At 49.0% G+C, this 18,732-nt stretch overlaps 2 protein-coding genes across 2 annotated transcripts; both read left to right on the top strand.

Moving 5' to 3' along the window:
* The first annotated feature begins 958 nt into the window (after positions 1-958).
* Positions 959-9,379, top strand: LOC124651349. The gene is made up of 6 exons (XM_047190443.1): positions 959-1,280; positions 7,025-7,236; positions 7,314-7,676; positions 7,960-8,133; positions 8,705-8,758; positions 8,834-9,379. Exons 1-6 carry the CDS (start codon positions 959-961, stop codon positions 9,377-9,379), a joined length of 1,671 nt encoding a protein of 556 aa, XP_047046399.1.
* Positions 9,380-13,950: 4,571 nt separating this feature from the next.
* Positions 13,951-18,263, top strand: LOC124669445 (uncharacterized sugar kinase slr0537-like). The gene is made up of 10 exons (XM_047206096.1): positions 13,951-14,360; positions 14,443-14,517; positions 14,659-14,711; positions 14,951-15,101; positions 15,363-15,473; positions 15,932-16,058; positions 16,182-16,282; positions 17,093-17,231; positions 17,867-17,919; positions 18,000-18,263. The coding sequence occupies exons 1-10, from the start codon at positions 14,061-14,063 to the stop codon at positions 18,072-18,074; spliced, it is 1,185 nt and encodes a 394-aa protein (XP_047062052.1). The 5' UTR covers positions 13,951-14,060; the 3' UTR covers positions 18,075-18,263.
* The last annotated feature ends 469 nt before the right edge of the window (positions 18,264-18,732 follow it).

The raw sequence follows: 18,732 nt of genomic DNA, 5'->3' as shown, positions 1-18,732 counted from the left end.
TACATTGCTGGTTGTAATTGATTTTTCTGCACGAATTTCTGAGATGTAGTGCAATTGAAAATATGCGGGTGCTGACATTTTCTACGCTTTTTTAAAAAATAAGGTAAAAGATTTGCCATTTTAATAAGAAGAAGTTTTAGAGGTTTTACAAACCAAGCTTGGTAAAGCACCAAGCTAGATAACAAACGGAAATTCAATTTGGCTCCCGGGTGCGTATGCTCCCTCTACCAAGAAATATATTTCGAAGTGTCGAAAAATTTTGACAAAAAAATCTACCTCTAGATCTCCACAATATATGCTCGTACGCTAAGTTTCGAGAAAAACCGATATTTTTTGTGGTTTATATAAAAAAGAGAAAATTTATGTTGTGACAAGCTTTATTTTAAGCACTCAATTTTGTCTTTTTTACACACGCCACAAGACAAGTGGAATTTTGACGAAACAACTTTGTGAACGTGTAGCATGTGAAGATGTTCGTGCGAATTTTTTGTTTCAAATTTTTTGATGTTTCAAAATATATCTAAGATGCATTTTAAAATAAAGAGATCATATGATCCCATATGCCAAAACACCACTCCCGATAACAAAGTCTTACTCTGGCGACATCTTATTACATAGTATTTTCGCACCAGCAAAGCTCCACAAAGAGACCTCCTCTTTGATTGTCTTGATAAGAACAACTCTAACAGAGCCTGTAAATCCCGCCGGAACCGAACTTTTCCGGCGGATTTACGGGTTCGTGCCGAAACTGGCGCAGATCAGCGCCCGAAAAAGTGGGCCGGCCTGAATTGGAAGTTCGGGGGCCCGAAAAACTACCCGCACGGACCCTATTAAAAGGGAACGCGGAGGGGAGTTTCGTTCGCAAACCCTACTCCTCTCCCTCCGCCGCCGTCAGACCCACGCTCCGACGAGCAATCCACGCCGGAACAGCCACCAATCACCCACCCACCGCCACGCGATGGCCTCCCGTGGAGGTGCTGTCAGCCGAGCCGCGGGTTTGGGTGGCGGCGGTTCGCCGCCGCGTCCGCCCTTCTTCCGCAACGAGGCGGAGCAGCGGAAGTGGAACCGCAGCGAGGGCGCGCGCAAGCGTAGCGCTCGTCGGTGGACCAACTGGGGGCTCACGCCCCCAGGGAAGCTCGCCCGCTACGGCAACCAGGCGGAGAGCTCCTCTTCCGGGCAGTCCAACCGCGCTCCACGGCTGCCTGTGGCGCCGAGCGTCGAGGAGGACGAATTCGTCCCCGCACGCTCTCCAACGTTCTCCGCCGGGGACTACGTCCACGGTAGCGACGAGGAGGAGGCGGTGATGGCGCAGACGTTCGCCATCAGCGAGGCGGAGGCGAGGGCCCCCTTCCGCCGTGAAGAAGCCGACGCCGTCCGCCAGGTACGAGAGTACGAGGTGGCCCGCCGGGAGGCCCGCGTCCGCAAGGTCAAGCTCGAAATAGTCGAGCTTGACAAGGACGAGGCGTGAAGACTTCACGCCGCCGACGATCTCCGCCAGCACCGGCACCGCCGCGTGTCGTTGCCTAATCGACGGTACCTCGGAGGAGGGATCCTCACGAGGGGGAGAAGAAGTAGGGGCCATAGGGCGGAGTGCACACGGGACGGTGGTACGCGAGTTACCCGGCTTCGGAACACCTCGCACGATGACAGGGCCTACTGCTGCTTGTCTGGAATTATCTGGGCGCTTTCGCGTTGTTACAATGAGTTGTGGTTGTCAACGTGCCTCTAGGGCTCCCGGGATCCGGCTTATAAAGGCGCACGGATCTAGGGTTTACATGGAGAGTCCTAGCCGGATTACAGGTCGCCTAACTACGGTACAATGTCTTGCCGTGTACGTCAAGGATCTGCCTTCCTCCCTACGTCGTACTGGATCCGGGTTACTCCTGGGCCTTCATGGATCCGGGTTACTCCTGGGCCTCCATGGATCCGGGTTACTCCTGGGCCTCCATGGATCCGGGTTACTCCTGGGCCTCCATGGATCCGGGTTACTCCTGGGCCTCCATGGATCCGGGTTACTCTCGGGCCTCCATGGATCCGGGTTACTCCCGGGCCTCCATGGATCCGGGTTACTCCCGGGCCTCCATGGATCCGAGTTCCTCCGATGGTCGGTTGGGATCCGGCTTCCCTATCCCGGGCTGGACTTCATCCTTTAGGATCAACAAGAATCGGGCTGCCCGGTGGGCCATAAGCCATCACCACCATCCGTGGCCACCCGGGCTTGCCGGAATCGGACCATGTCGATGGTATACCTATGAAGTATATCCACAACAGTAGCCCCCGGAGTTCTCCAAGATTCACCGTTCTTCCATCCAGCTCAGCTTGCGCATGTATCTTCATCCTTTGGCTGGAACGAATAATAGAGAATCATGAAGGACTCCAAACTTCATATCTTCAACCAAGTATTGGTCGGAAACTTCATGATCCAATGGTCAGATTCTTCGGAGACACCATCCAACGTAATCTTCGGTATGGATCCGACTAGCCAAATGTAGGTTCGGATCTGACTAGTCAAAATATAGGTGTGGATCCGACTACCCAAAATATAGGTGCGGATCCGACTAACAAAAAATTAGGTGTGGATCCGGCTACCAAAAATTGAGGTGCGGATCCGACTACCAAAAATTAGGTGCGGATCCGACTAACAAAAAATTAGGTGCGGATCCGGCTACCAAAAATTGAGTGCGGATCCGGCTACCAAAAATTAGGTGTGGATCCGGCTACCGAAAATTGAGTGCGGATCCGGCTACCAAAAATTAGGTGCGGATCCGGCTACCGAAAATTGAGGTGCGGATCCGACTACCAAAAATTAGTTGCGGATCCGGCTACCAAAAAATTAGGTGCGGATCCGGCTACCAAAAAATTAAGGTGCGGATCCGACTACCAAAAATTAGGTGCGGATCCGACTACCAAAAAATTAGGTGCGGATCCGACTAGTTAGCCAGATTTTCGCCATCTTTGAAATTTTTCTTGTCATAACCATATGTATGTAGCCCCCGAGCGTTGAGTCGGCTTGCTCCAAGGAGACTCGATGCTCAGAAACTTAGCCCCCAAGCGTCAAGGTGGAAATTTTTCGGTTAGTTGCTCCAAAGAGAACTTCATCGATGTAGCCCCCGAGCGCCAAGGTGAATTTACTTGAAAATCCGGCTTGGAGCTCTTAGAGTAGCTTTATCTTTATATGTGACCAAGGAATAGTGTAAATCCCAAGCATCTAGGCGGAAATTTCCAGCACTAATACTCGGAAGGAAACACACTTTTCACTTAAGATCAAAATCGCAGCCCCCGAGGGTTGGTTCCGGCTAAGCATAGCGGAATCAAGACTCAAGTTGCTTTTCCAGCTGTGCATGCTACGGATCCGCCTAACCTTATCTCATATGGATCCGGCTAGCTTCCCCGGGCTTCTCGCGATTGCTAGGTCTGCTTGAAAACACCTTAGTTCGAGGACTGTTGAAGGTCCAAGTGTCATGTACCTGATACATGAACATAAAAACATATTTGTATTAAATTGTTTCTTTGATCATGTTCAACGAACAAATGTAAGGTGGAACAAAAACGGCCTTTGAACAAATGTTTTAAAGCTGAAACTATGCAGCAGTTGAACAACATAAAACTGTCAAGGCGGAAAAACCTCGACTATCTTGAACAGTTAATGTAATTTATATGTTTTAAGCAAGTGCTGGTTTATCCGTTCTTCGGTTTATATGCTTGACTTTTCGCGAGACGGTAAACTTTAAACACGGAACATCTGCTGAGGCGATAGCGCTTAATCGCGAAACAATCAAGAACCTCAGAAAGAGAGGCCGGCTTTAAGTACCGAGATGTCACTACTAAGGAATCCACACATAAAACAACAGAAAACGTGTAGGCCAGAAAACTTGAGCTAACGCCCGAAAGCGGAATTTTTGCAGCGTACTGGAGCCTTAAGCGGCAAAAACAGTACAAAGTTTTTCACGAGCGCGAGGCAAATCGTGGGAAAGATATGACCAACAGTGAAAGCGGTAAAAGACTCAGGATATGAGTGAACCAATCTTAATCTCATGATCATAAACTTTTAAAATATTAAATATAAATAGGGACTTAGCTGTTTGGAGCGGAGTCAACGTCGGTCGTGGCGGTTTTTCTTCGGCGTTCCGTCGAGCTGGTGCGAGATTGATTGTCGCAGTGGTCCTGTCGGTGCGGATCCACCTACCAAAATTTAGGTGTGGATCCGACTTCCAAAAATTTAGGTGCGGATCCACCTACCAAAATTTGGTATGGATCCGGCTACAAAAATATAGGTGCGGATCCGACTACCAAAAATAGGCATGGATCCGGCTACCAAAATATAGGTGCGGATCCGACTACCAAAAACGTAGGCGCGGATCCGGCAACCAAAAACATAGGTGCGGATCCGACTACCAAAAACGTAGGCGCGGATCCGGCAACCAAAAACATAGGTGCGGATCCGACTACCAAAAACGTAGGCGCGGATCCGGCTACCAAAACCAGAATTTGAAATTTTCAGATCTAAGGCGGATTCTTCCGTGGAAAGCTCCAGCGACTCGGATCGGATCTTTGCAGCTGCGTCCTGCTCGGCGGCGGTCGTAGCTACATTACTTACCAGTGCGTTTCCGTCGAAATCAACGGTCTCGCGGATGAAGATGTGGAACCCGCCCGGTTCCGGCCTCCGGACGCCGCGAGGCCCCACGGTGGGCGCCAACCGTCGTTGCCTAATCGACGGTACCTCGGAGGAGGGATCCTCACGAGGGGGAGAAGAAGTAGGGGCCATAGGGCGGAGTGCACACGGGACGGTGGTACGCGAGTTACCCGGCTTCGGAACACCCGCACGATGACGGGGCCTACCGCCGCTTGTCCGGAATTATCCGGGCGCTTTCGCGTTGTTACAATGAGTTGTGGTTGTCAACGTGCCTCTAGGGCTCCCGGGATCCGGCTTATAAAGGCGCACGGATCTAGGGTTTACATGGAGAGTCCTAGCCGGATTACGAGTCGCCTAACTACGGTACAATGTCTTGCCGTGTACGTCAAGGATCCGCCTTCCTCCCTACGTCGTACTCGGATCCGGGTTACTCCCGGGCCTTCATGGATCCGGGTTACTCCCGGGCCTCCATGGATCCGGGTTACTCCCGGGCCTCCATGGATCCGGGTTACTCCTGGGCCTCCATGGATCCGGGTTACTCCCGGGCCTCCATGGATCCGGGTTACTCCCGGGCCTCCATGGATCCGGGTTACTCCCGGGCCTCCATGGATCCGGGTTACTCCTGGGCCTCCATGGATCCGAGTTCCTCCGATGGTCGGTTGGGATCCGGCTTCCCTATCCTGGGCTGGACTTCATCCTTTAGGATCAACAGCAACTGGGCTGCCCGGTGGGCCATAAGCCATCACCACCATCTGTGGCCACCCGGGCTTGCCGGAATCGGACCATGTCGATGGTATACCTATGAAGTATATCCACAACACCGCGCGCGCCATAGCTAGCAGGCCGCATTTTGCTCATTTTAGCTAGGTTGGGTTGCCGGTGTACTAGTATAATGTCAATTCCCCGCAGTATGTATGTATCAATGTGCAATTGACACATCTATTTTCATCGCCTTAAACTTACCTGCGCCAATTCGAATTCCAGTTTTTAGTTTCGTTTTACGGGTTCTATTCTGCGGCACTGCGAAATTCGACAGAACTTGCGTTTTTGGTGAACTGAACTCGCGCTTTTCAGTTTGCGTTTTTTCGGGCTCTAGAGATGCTCTAAGCATGTTTGCGGTCGACGATATATTTTTCTAATGACCATAGCAGTGAAACGTACCCCTGAGTCATCACAGATGAAAAGTGAAAACCATATAAACCCATAGAGCTAGGTGAAAGTGTGTGGACCAAAGGCAGTAGGTTCAGGACAGTCGCGTCATTTACTGTTGTCACTGTAGAGCGAGTGTCAGAGTGATGCATTTACTTCTTAGCAACGGGAGGGGCACTGGCCTTTGAATCTACCTGCACCATCGCTCAAATTCAAAAGGCCCCAACTGAATCAATCTCTGGAGAAAAAGACAGTGAATATACCACACATATTCAGCAGAGCGATCGAAAGGGTGCAGAAATTGATCTGGAGACAAGGAAAAGGCAACGGCTCTCCCTCATTTTGGGCGAGCTACCTAGTCCCTCCGTTCCGATTTATAGGGCCTACACGTATCCCAAAATTTTCAATTTAACTAATATAATATAAGTTTTACATTATAAAAATTATACCATTCGAAAGTACAACATTTAAACTTTCTAATGATATGTATTTTGTACTACCTCTGTCTATTTTTAGATGTCCAAAGTTTGTCTAAATTCGAATGTATCTAGACACTCTTTAGTGCATAGAAATATCCGAATTTAGATAAACTTTCCGACATCTATTAACGGACAGAGGGAGTAGTATATATCTTCTATTACGTTGGTTAAATTAACGACTTAGGGATGCGCGTAAGACTTATAAACCGGGACAGAGGTAGTACGTGTGGATGAAGATGAGTTTGAGTTGAAAGGGACAAATGCTAGAGAAGCGTAGGCATCGCAGGTGATGGCGGTGTCGCGATCGAGCATTCAAGAAAGAGGAAGGGGCGGGAAAGATAGATACGATAGAGCAGACGGCTAGATAGGGATAGTAAACTCGTGCGCAGCAGGGTAGGTGGTCAACATCAAATGCGGCGTCCTCCTCCTGAACCAGAACCATTTCGCAGCAGCTAGCAAGTCCTTGCACCACCCACTTGCAGTCGCGCGCTGAACGCTAATCATCAGCGCGGCTAGGATCCAAGGCAACGCGCGCACGGTCGCACGCGCACATATACCCCGGCCCGTCTTCTCTCCCATGAGAAGCTGCTCCTCCTGGCCATAGCTCATCTCCTTCTCCCATCCCCTGCGCGCGCCTGGCCTGGCCCTGCTCCTCATTTACGCGCGCGCCGCCTACATGTACATGAATGCATGACGCGCACGGCCATGAAGGGGCGGCGGAGGAGGCATGGCCAGCCTCGTCATCGTCATCTACATCTTGTAGCGGATCAGTCGGAGAGCAGGTGCTCCATGTCGTCCTGCTCTGCTGCCCCTAAGCTGCTGCTCCATCTTCTTCTTGTCTCCCTCCTCCTCGCATCCACCTGCGCCGCGGCGTCGTCGTCGGCGACGGCGGATGCGCAGTACCTGTCGCCGAAGATGGCGAGGATCCAGCGCCACCTCGACCGGCTCAACAAGCCGGCGCTGCGCACCATACAGGTACTACGTAGCTTCATCTCCCTTCGTGTTGTTCCATTCTCTATTGGCTATCACTAATGCGTCGTCGACAAAAGCAGAGCGTGGACGGCGACACCATCGACTGCGTGCCCCGCCACGAGCAGCACGCGCTGGACCACCCGCTCCTCAGGAACCACAAGATCCAGCTCGCGCCACCGCCCATGCCCGCCTCCACCTCCTCCCGTGCTGCCAGCGCGGCGTCGTCGAACTCCACCGGCACCAGGGCCAGGAGGACGGCGTGGCAGACGTGGCACCACGCGGGGCACTGCCCCAGGGGCACGGTGCCGATGCGGCGGACCACCGCCGATGACGTGCTGCGCGGCAAGCGGTCGCTCTTCCGCTTCGGCCGCAAGCGCCACCGACGCGACCGCGCGCCCCGCGCCGCCAACGCGCCCGACGTCGTCACCGGCAACGGCCACGAGGTTCGATTTGCTTTGCTCATACTCTACCGCACAACTCTCCTTGATCCAAGCTAGCTGGTGGCGTGCCGACGAAGCAGGCCGGGTGGGTGGCGCGCAATAAGTATCGCCTGCCCTGCCGCATTGCCATCATTCATTCATGGATGCCCGTCGCTAGCTGCTGCTTGTAGTACTCCATTACAGTTAGGCAGAGCGCAATCAATTCTAGCTAGTGTCGATCGAGTTGGGACTTGGAGAGCGGATGCATGCTACAGTGAAGTGATTTTTCTCTTGGATGTGCATGCAGCACGCGATCGCCTACACCGCCGTGGGGCAGCAGGAGGTGTACGGGGCCAAGGCGACCATCAACGTCTGGGATCCGGCCATCCAGGAGTCCAACGGCTTCAGCCTCTCCCAGCTCTGGCTCCTCTCCGGCTCCTTCAACGGCTCCGACCTCAACAGCATCGAGGCGGGATGGCAGGTCACTCCCACTGTTCTATCTCTGTCTCTTGCCTCTGCTAATTACTCGATTACTTATTGTAGTGCCTGAATGATTAGCTATACCATGCATAGTCAAAACAACTCGACAGGTCTCACTGAGATCTGCAGCTCAGGCACATGGCGTCATTAATGCAGGCACATCTCGACTCGATAGATCGATTCCGTTGTGTACGACTGCCACTATAGTTTAACCTCTTTTCCCTTCATTTGAGGTCAACCCATTCATATGTATACTCTCGTTGGAGAAGAAGCTAGACATAGAAGAATGCATGATACTACTCTCGCTAGAGGGGCATTGGGAATGTACTTTGCCTTCGCTACACTACAAGCATTTTGCTAAAAAAAAAGTGATGCATGCATGAGTTCTGTTAATCGACCCACTCAAGTCAGCAGTCAGCACTAATTTTGGATCTACCCTAACTACATAGTACATGCATGGCAATAAGAACTAGTGCATGCATCCCCATGTGCTAGTAACTGTTTTTAATCTGGAGTCTGGACCAAGTGTTCATGTGCATGGAAGCTTACAGTTTACGTTTCTTTCTAGTCAGGTCAGCCCTGAGCTGTACGGGGACAGCAGGCCGAGGCTCTTCACATACTGGACTGTGAGTCAAACGATTCTTGCCACTAATTCTTCTTGTAGTCTAATGGATGAATTAACAATTTGATTGATCGCACAGAGCGACGCTTACGAGGCAACCGGCTGCTACAACGCGCTGTGCCCGGGCTTCGTGCAGACGAGCTCCCGGGTGGCCATTGGCGCCTCCATCTCCCCGGTCTCCTCCCTCGCCGGCGAGCAGTACGACATGACGCTCCTCGTCTGGAAGGACCCGAAGCTCGGCAACTGGTGGCTCAGCTACGGCGACGGCGGCGCCTCGCAGCTCGTGGGCTACTGGCCCGCCGAGCTCTTCACGCACCTCTCGGGCCACGCCACAATGGTGGAGTGGGGCGGCGAGGTGGTCAACACCAGCCCCGGCGGCGCGCACACCGCCACGCAGATGGGGTCCGGCCGGTTCGCGGCGGAAGGGTTCGGGCGGGCCAGCTACTTCCGCAACCTCGAGACGGTGGACGCCGGGAACAGCCTCGCGCCCGTCTCGCTCGACGCCCTGCAGACGCTGGCGGAGGACGGAGGCTGCTACGACATCAGGAAGGCCTACGACGACCGGGACGGTTGGGGCACGCACTTCTACTACGGAGGGCCGGGGCACAACCCGGCATGCCCCTGATCCTGTGCTTATGCTACCAGCCGCTGACGATCGATCGACATGGATGATGGCCGGAGGTGTACATTTTGTGTCTTGTGTTTTGTGGACTCGATCGATCGCTCTCATGCATGCACCGCCCGATCAGCCGGCACGCGCTCCCTCGATCATGAACGCGCAGTACGCAATCTCTAGGCTAATGCTAGTGTTAATTGTACCTGCCTGCACAATTGCAGACCGAGGCTAATTTTGAGGAGCTAGCTAAGCTTAATCAATGGAAAAAAGGACGTGTAATCCGTGGTAAAACTTATGTGTTACTTACTGCTGAATGTAGAGTAATTCTGCATTTGATTCTAGTGAATGGATGTAAATGAAAACAGTATGTGTCCATTTCCCTGTAAAGTTGGTCAAATTTAATCTTAATTAAGTTTTACCCGCAATTTTTTTATTAACTTTGACTTAGGACAAGGCTTGACATACTCTTGGTTTATTAAACAATCGATCCAAGCAGCTTTCAGAACCTTGGTTTTACCACCATCTCCACAGAATAACAATTTCAACTTCAGCAACTCTTGTCAAGAAAAATGCCAATTTTTTTTTGTTCATATAGAGTATCAAGACATTTCCTTCCAATATCTTGTGTTTCCACGGCCACTTGCACAGCAAACTTCTGTTAGTTTGTACTCAAATCTGTTATTCCATTTTTTTTTGTGAGAACAGAGATTTTATTCATGCGAGGCTAAAGCACAGACAAGCTACCAAATGCGTCAGTTCACCAAGTGACACTTCCCAATCTCCTCAGAATATAGGCATAGCCACACTATTCTGGCCTGAATATAGTCACTTCCATAAATAAAGAGCATAGGCAAGAAGCAACCCACACCCGCTCCCCTCGGTCGCCTCCTCCAGGCGACAGGGGAGCCCAACCCTAGCTCCCCGCCGCCGCCACCTAGCCCCCCGCCCCGCTCCCTCGTCGTCTCCCGAGGCCGCCGGCGGCTAAGCCGTCCGCCGCCGATGAAGGGGGCGGCGAGGCCCTATGCCTCTCGGGATCTCGCGCGCTCGTCTCGGAGGGAAGACGTCGTGCCGGGCCCCGGAGGCGTCGCCGCCCGCCCGCCCTCCTGCGCCCCTCGCCGGCCTCGCTGCGGCTTCCGCTCGCCGGCCGACGAGCCCGACCATGGCGCGGTCCGGCTGGGGAGGGACCTGCGGCCCGGGGTCTGCCGCGGTCGGGCCCGATCTGGGCTTCGGCGGGCCTACGTCCAAGGCGATGACGGTTGGTGGCCCGGGCTCCCGGCGGCTCGGCGCTCGGCGGCCGGATCTGCGCCTCTGCGGCGGTCCGCCGAGTTGCGCTTCTCAGGCGTTTGGTGCGTGTTTGGTGGACGGCGACAAGATCCCTTGCTCGGCTGGCTACGCCTACTGCTAGGGCCTGCGTTGCGCATGCCAACATCATCGACACTCCGGGTGAAAGCCTCGCACCAATTGGTGCCGATGTCGGCGGTGCCTCTGGGTACCATCTTTCCCTGTTGAGGGCTTCATCGGGGAGCTTGGTCTCCTGCTGTCGCGAGTTGTTGCGTTCTCCGGGTGAAAACCTTTGCTCCTCGGAGCGGGCGGCGGCGACACACTGTGCCGTTACCTTCTTGAAGGCGCCGCTTCTGGAGTCTGTGCTCCTCGTGGTGTGGTAGATGCGTGGCAGTGTGCATGGTTGCCTTGTCGTCGAGGATGGAGGATGCCGGGGCGGCGGCCCCGGACGGTTGACGTGCGCCGAGGTGGCGGCCTCGGATGGTCTTGCAGCGATGACTCCATGGGGTGTTGTCATGGTCTTGCAAGGCTTGGGTGGCGTGTTGGTGCTACGTGGGTAGCGAGCTCGTCGGCCCGGCCTACACGACGGGGCGGTCGGTGTGGCTGGCATGTCGGGCGGCGGCCCCGGATCTTTTGGCGCGGCGTTCGTGGTCCGTGTGTGGTCGCCTTGGTAGTTTGGGCTACAAGACGTCCATGTCGTGCGGCGTTGCGGCTCGGCTCGCCTCCGAGCAGGGGACGCCGGAGCAGCGGCTCCGGGTTTGGTGGTGTGTGTTTGGTCGTCGGCGGTCTGGTATCGTGTGGGCGATGAGGCTCCGGTGTTTGTGCGGTTTTCGGCCGGTTTCCCTTATAAACTCGGCCGCTCTGTATGGTTTTTGGGCCCGGTTTCCCTTATTAACTGAGCCAAATCTTCCTCTATCAATACATCGTGCAGCTCACCTGCCGAATTCTCACATAAATAAAGAGCATGTACAGTGACATACTGCTCATACAAGTATTGGTCAACTGCTCATACAAGTATTGGCCAATATAGCTATTCCAAACAGAGTCAGAACATTCCTTTTCCGGCAGCATAGTTTATGTTCCTTCTTTTTTTGCAAAAATTCCACCGATCCATTAATAATCATCAACAGTAGTACAAAGATGACTAAAAGTAATTAAAATTACAAATAGGTCGTTGGACCACCTAGCGACGACTACAGACACTAGCACGAGCCGAAGGCGCGCTGCCGTCCTCGCCCCTCCATCACCGGAGCCAGTTAAAGCTTGTCGTAGTAGAGCTTGTTGTAATAGACAGACGGGAAGTCGTCGTGCTAAGGCCCCAAAGAACCAACGCACTAGAGCAGTAACCATCGCCAATGATGACCTTTTCTCCAACAGGTTTTCACTTAGTAGTACTCTATGTATATGTATATTACGTGTATACCCGCAAAAAGAGTATATTATGTGTAACAAAAAAGGAAGAAAGGGAAATTAAACAAACGGTTTTACCAGGCCACGTTGCACTGGTGCTACATGAGAAAGGAGAAAAAGAAGGCGAACTTGGGTTTCTGTCCCCTCAAGCTTGCAGAACCTGATTGAGGGTTTCCATTTCTTGTTTTAGGTTTTTTCTATATCTTCTTCAGGTGCCGGAAAACCAAAACTGATCATGGGTGCATATGCATTTGGTATGTATAAAACATATTTCAAAAAGTAAAAAATTTAGGAAAAAAATTTAGCATGTAGAGGGACATGTTCTATGTGTACACATAAAGTTTCACGTAAAACCAACAATTTTTGTACCATGTGTAAAAAAGACAAATAATGCCTCGAAAAATAGACTATTTTAACACCAAAAATTTGTCTTTTTAGTACAGGGCACAAAACATATCGGTTTTTGCTGAAACAACTTTGTGAACATGTAACATGTCAAGGTATACACGAGGCATTTTTGTTTTTATTTTTTTAACATTTGGAAATATGTTTAATATGCATTTCAAATAAAGGGTGCATGTGCAGAAACAGCCGCCATCGTAGCCTACTCCATCCCGCGCGCCGACGTGCATCGGCGAACGGGAGAGCAGGTCTCCGGAACCACTCGTCCTTGCGATCCTGTACGGGAGAGGGCGAATTAGGTTTTTGGGAAGCGCTCGCGCGGCCTGCTCCAGTTCTTCATCACGGGTCGCCTTCCGTCCAAGTCGGACGGTGCTGCCTACCGTCGTCTTCAACGCCGTCTACTTCGACCCGTCGTCCCCGTAAGGAAACTCTCATTTGCAACTAGTTGCGCCCGCACCCCATTTTTTGTTGTGACACTTTCAAGTTTCCAAAAAATGCAAACTAAAATTCTAGACATGCATTGTGTTGTGTCTTGTTTGGATGAAATTTTACAGATGCACAAGATACAATAGAATGTATGTCTAAAATTTTAGTTTGCATTTTTTGGAAATTTGGAAATGTCAGAACAAAAATGGGGTGCGGGCGCAACTAGTTGCGGAATATCCCCTCTCTTCTTCAGGATGGAGAGGAGGCTACGACGTCGTGAAATCGGAATAAGATCCTCACCGCCCTACCCTCTCTCTAGTGGCACACTTAGCACTGGTGGATGGATCCTGAAGTTTTTTTGAGAGAACAATGGGTCCTGAAGTTGTGTGTATGGCATATCATCTGTGATCTGGTCGGTTTTCGTATTCGTTGGTGTGGTTTCAAGTTTGGCTCTTTCGATCTGCAATTCTCACCACCGGCAATGGTTGTTGCTATGGTGAGTTGGTCCTTTGGTGAGCCAGACAAAACTTAGCTATCTACTATAGCAAGCTCTACTACGACAAGTTTTGTGTGACTTCGATGATAGAGGGGTGAGGATAGCAGCGCACCTAACACCAATATTTGTTGTCATCTTTAGGTGTTTTAGAGACCTATTTGTAATTTCATTAATTTTGAGACTATTTATCGGTGGATCTTTTCACACAAAAAATATTATAAATGTAGGCGCTCACATACACAATATACACACCCCTATGAACTCACACACGCGCACCATACCCCATGAGTAAGTCCGAAAGATTGAGCCAACGAGGGTGACACCTCGTTATTGATGGAAACATCACTTTTCATTAAAAATATATTTTACCTTTATGAGACATCTAGAATCTAAACTTTAAGCGCGGGAGGTACAACCATCCTCCTAACCACGTAACATGTTGACATGTTGGTTGTTCACAAAACATTTTCTCTCAGTAGATGGGCTGGGCTGGCCCGGTGCATCCATGTGATGTGAGGGGCCTGCCTTATCCGCAAATTTGTTTGTGTTTATGGAAGATGGTTCCGCCTGGACCTCTCATCATCGATCACCACTTCGAGTTGACTTGCTTGATACTAGTTTCCAAAAAAAAATTGATTTTTTTGATTCAGACGAGATCAATCGGCGGAGAAGGAAATGGTGCTGATGCTGCACATCGCTCCAATTCCAGTCACCCCTTCTTCCCCTCCTCCTCCTCTCCGTCGGCACCGCTGCCCACCTCCCATGGCCGCCTCCGCCTCCCACCAACCCAAGGCGGCGCCTGTCGTGCTCGGCTGCGGCGCCGTCGGCGCGGACTACCTCGCCACCGTCGCCTCCTTCCCCAACCCCGACGACAAGATCCGGAGCCTCGCGCTCAAGGTCGAGGGAGGTGGAAACGCCGGCAACGCCCTCACCGGAGCTGCTCGCCTGGGTATCAACCCAAGGATTATATCCAAGGTAAGTTCATATCCAACTTCCTTCACTACCACAACCTACTGAATTCATTCGCTCACTCCTTGCTATTACTACTGGAGTGTAGGTAGCCAATGACGCACTTGGTAGAAACATTCTCAAGGAACTGCAAGACGATAGGGTAGACACTTCGTATATGACGGTATAATGCACAATGCAAATCCCTTATTCCATTCCTGTATCATGGTATGCAATGCGATTGCCATGTTCCTTTCTTTCGTTTATTTACATGAAGCATCCATCCTAATCCTAGTATATGTATATTGCTATGTACTTATCTCAGGTAGCAGAGGAGGGGAATTCACCCTTCACTTATATAATTGTTGACAACCAGACGTGAGTAACTGACCCTAGCCTTTAGTATATATATGCATCTGCATGTAAGAATCTTTGTTGGTTATGCATTGCTATGCTAGAACATTAAAACGGTGTTGCTATGCTGTTGTTTTTGCATGCCAATTTTTTTGTTCTTACTACTTTCTTCACAAATTGTAACAAACGTAGTACCCCAGTCACAACTTACAAGTACTTTGCTCTTTGTTACCTCTGCCTCATCCCCCCATTCCGCCTTTCAGGAAAACACGAACTTGTATACACACTCCTGGTTATCCCCCAATGACGCCAGATGAGCTCACAAATGAAAACCTATTTGCTGCTTTACATGGTGTAGACATGGTGTATTTTGATGTTAGATTGCATGAGACTGCTTTGCTTGTTGCAGAAGAGGTAATATTTTCCTGCCTCAACATGTTGGCCATCTTCTTGTAGGTAATTTGATAAGCATGAGTGCATAAATACTAAACACTGAATGCACTTCTATATAATATGTATAGAGATTATCTGAAACATAAGTCTAATGTGTTAATGTTGACCAAAAGTCAACCCATAACTTCTTCTGTGTTACTGCTGCGCCTTTTTCTGTTTTTTTTCCCTCTCATCCAAGCTGGTAGTGAGATTGATCTCCGTTTATGGGGAAATCCAGTGCAGGCAAGCCAAAGAAAAATTCCTATATTGATTGATGCTGAGAAAAAGAGGGATGGATTGGACGAGCTTCTTAATTTTGCATCATACGTTGTATGCTCTGCAAATTTTCCTCAGGTAATTTATTCACCAAGACAGTGTACCTTTAATGCACACTACCTTTTGTCCCAAAATATTTGCATAAACTAGCTTGTACTTGCAAACACCTGAAGTGTTTGCAGTTGTTATGGTTAGGCAAGAGTTTTCGTATTTGCTCTCTCTTTTCCCACTTCGTTAGGTATGCTTCCTTGTATTTGGCAGCAACAGTGCACTTACATATGCCTTTCTGTAGTCTATCTATATGCTATGTAATTGTATCATGTATGTTTTGTTGTTATCATCTTAGTCTAGGATTTTTTTGTCAGATGATTATTTGTTAGCACAGTTGAATAAGGTAATTTAAAAAATCGCAACGTGCTGCACAGAAACGGCCCTACATCTTCGAGTAGCAAGGCTTAGCTAATCGTTGTTTGCAGCATTTGAGATTCCTAGTATTCCAACAGGTTATTTTCCTTTCACCTAATATTACTTTGCAGGCCTGGACAGGAGCCTCATCAACACCAGTTGCTTTGGTGCACATGCTTCTAAGGTTACCTAATATCAAGTTCGTTATTGTAACCCGGGGAGAAAAAGGTTGCTTAATGCTTGAAAGAAGCATGACAGGTGAGTTCAGTAACGAAACATTTTACACAAGAAAAACACCTAGGATGTGCATTTTCTCTCTCAAAAGATCCTGTGGTGATCTCTCTTCAAAAGAAACCATCTAATGCACAGCTCAACTTACAGATGCTTCTGAGACTGAGGAAACTGATGTAGAGGATCTGCTGGAATCGCTAGAGCAGAAAGTTGATTTGAGTTCTAGCTTGCCAAAATGCATTGCTTCCAAGGTATGTTATCATTGAACTTAAGATCTACAACTATATGGCATAAGCTATGCTGCACTAATCTAAAACCAAAGATGCTGTAAAACGAGGTAAAAAAAAGATGCTGTAAAATGAAAGCGAAGTTCTTTGGCCTGAGAAAAGCATTAAACCCATGCCTTGCAAGGGGTTAACAATAAAGAACAGTCGTCAAATGATTATTTAATTTTTATGTGAAGAATTCTACTTTTTGAAAAAATTATGGATGGAGGGTATTGTGGAGATGTGGAGTGGAGCCTGATTATCAAAATAGGGGTATTGTAGAAGTACGCCAGTTTGTGATATAGCCTATTCTCTAATGGAAAATTTTCTAGAAGTGTTGGGTGGGGTTTCTACTCTTAATTCTTAAGTTACTGTGTACATTTACAATTTTGTCACATTAGATAATTATCGGATTGCACTGAACATTTCAGATGATCTCTCACATTATTAACCCTGCACCTTTTTGGTTTCTACTTGTTGGAATGTACTCCCTCCGTTCACAAATATAAGACGTTTTAGACATTTTAAAGTGAATTGGATACGCACGATAATGAGCGAAACTACACACTAAAAGTAGACTATATACATACCAAAATAGACGAATCTAAAAAAAGCTAAAACATCTTATATTAGTGAACGGAGGGAGTATTTGCTATCTGCATGAATAGATAACTTGGATTTCCAGCTTATTAGATATTGTGCTTCTTTGTTAAACCCAACTTACTATATCAAAGTTGCACTTTCTGTTTTCCAGTTGGAAAACTAATGCTTTTCCTAATTTGTCTGTTGTTTCAGTCAAATTTGAGAATAAGTGCAGATGGTGTAGGCTCAATGAGTGGCAGGTTACTTTTAGGCACAGCTGAAGCTATACCCTCTGAAGAGCTCATAGATACAACTGGTGCAGGTGATGCATTTATCGGAGCTGTTCTATATGGTAAGAATACAGGAAAAGATCATGCTAAATAACAGAAATATTTGGTTTTTTGATATATTCTACTTTAATGTGCTTCTGTTGTTACGTCTGGAGTTGTTTTTTCAGACATAACACATGGTAGATAATACACCTCAGATTCACAGTAGTTTGTTCCAAAAATAAATTGAAGGTCAGACCGCATGATGCTCTTGCCGAGCAAGAAATGTTAGATCACCGAAAATGCATGCAGACTTAATGCAAAAAATTTGACCTAATGCTCTGGTTCACTGCTGCAGCATGCTTGTCAGAAGAGCGATGCTACACTTATGACATATTTTGTACAGTTGTTTTGTACGACACCACACATGTCATAACGTGGACAATGCATGGCGAAGTTAGGCCACATTCTTGTCGTACAAAGATCGTAATGAAAAAATTGTGCAGTCATTTTGTTGTCAGAATGAAACTACTTGAGGCATAGGGCAGCACTGTTATATCTGATTTATTCTGGGAAAAAAACCTTCACATGTCAAAATTACATTTTGTTATATCTGATTTACTTGAGGCATAGGGGATTGTTCCTTGTTTGTATCCTGACTGATGAATGATGACTGCCGAGACACTTCATGAGCTAATTCTTTGTGCCTTCTGATTAGGTTTATGCACCGGCATGCCGATTGAGAAGATGCTGCCTTTTGCAGCACAAGTGGTAAGGCGCTGCATTTCAGTCAGTATTATTCTATGGCTGGTGAAACGGTAATGATTTACGGATATGCATTTGATTTGCAGGCTGCTTGCAGCTGCAGAGCTTTGGGGGCCAGGGCTGGTCTTCCTCATCTCACTGACCCGCGCCTGTCAATGTAGTTTATGCCTACTGGCTGGATCAATTTCCGTTCCTCGGCACCTGTGGCTGTGGACATAAATAATCTGATGCCGGCGTAATGTCTCGGAACAAATCCTGCCATTGTTGTTCGTGAGATTGTATTAATCGGGACTTTCCATGGTGTCAGGCCTGACGAATATGAAGCTATGCTCTATTGTCGCTTCAGTTAACTGTCTGTGACTTCATTAACACCTAGCCGTTGATCTTCCTTCTGACGTCCAGTGTTTGAACCGTTGGTTCGCGCAAAAGCTTCGTCCTCACAACTGTACATCTCGCATCAGATGGCTATAAAAGCCAGGGTTCTGAGGCATATCCAAACCATCTGAGGCATATCCAAATCATCTCTTTGTAATCGGGTTGAAACCCTAGCCCCCAGTGTTCGTGGGTTGGCCCTTGCTATCTAGACCAAACCTTGCTCGAAATTTTCCTGCAATTCTCTACTTTCTTCCTCTCTGGATGTTCTGGATATTTGCATAACCGTATCTGAAATGGATCTGGATTTTGGTAAGGTTGGGATCTCTCCTAAAATCCCCTGCCCCTGCTCTTGATTCCAGCGGCAGCGTCACTAATGGCGGAGGCATAGCTCGGGTACAGATCGTGGAGTTTCGGGCTTGGTTGCTAAAGAACAATTCTTCAGGC

Source organism: Lolium rigidum, chromosome 1 (genome assembly GCF_022539505.1).
Source record: "Lolium rigidum isolate FL_2022 chromosome 1, APGP_CSIRO_Lrig_0.1, whole genome shotgun sequence".
Classification (NCBI taxonomy): Eukaryota; Viridiplantae; Streptophyta; class Magnoliopsida; order Poales; family Poaceae; genus Lolium; species Lolium rigidum.
This window is presented reverse-complemented; position numbering and strand designations above follow the sequence as displayed.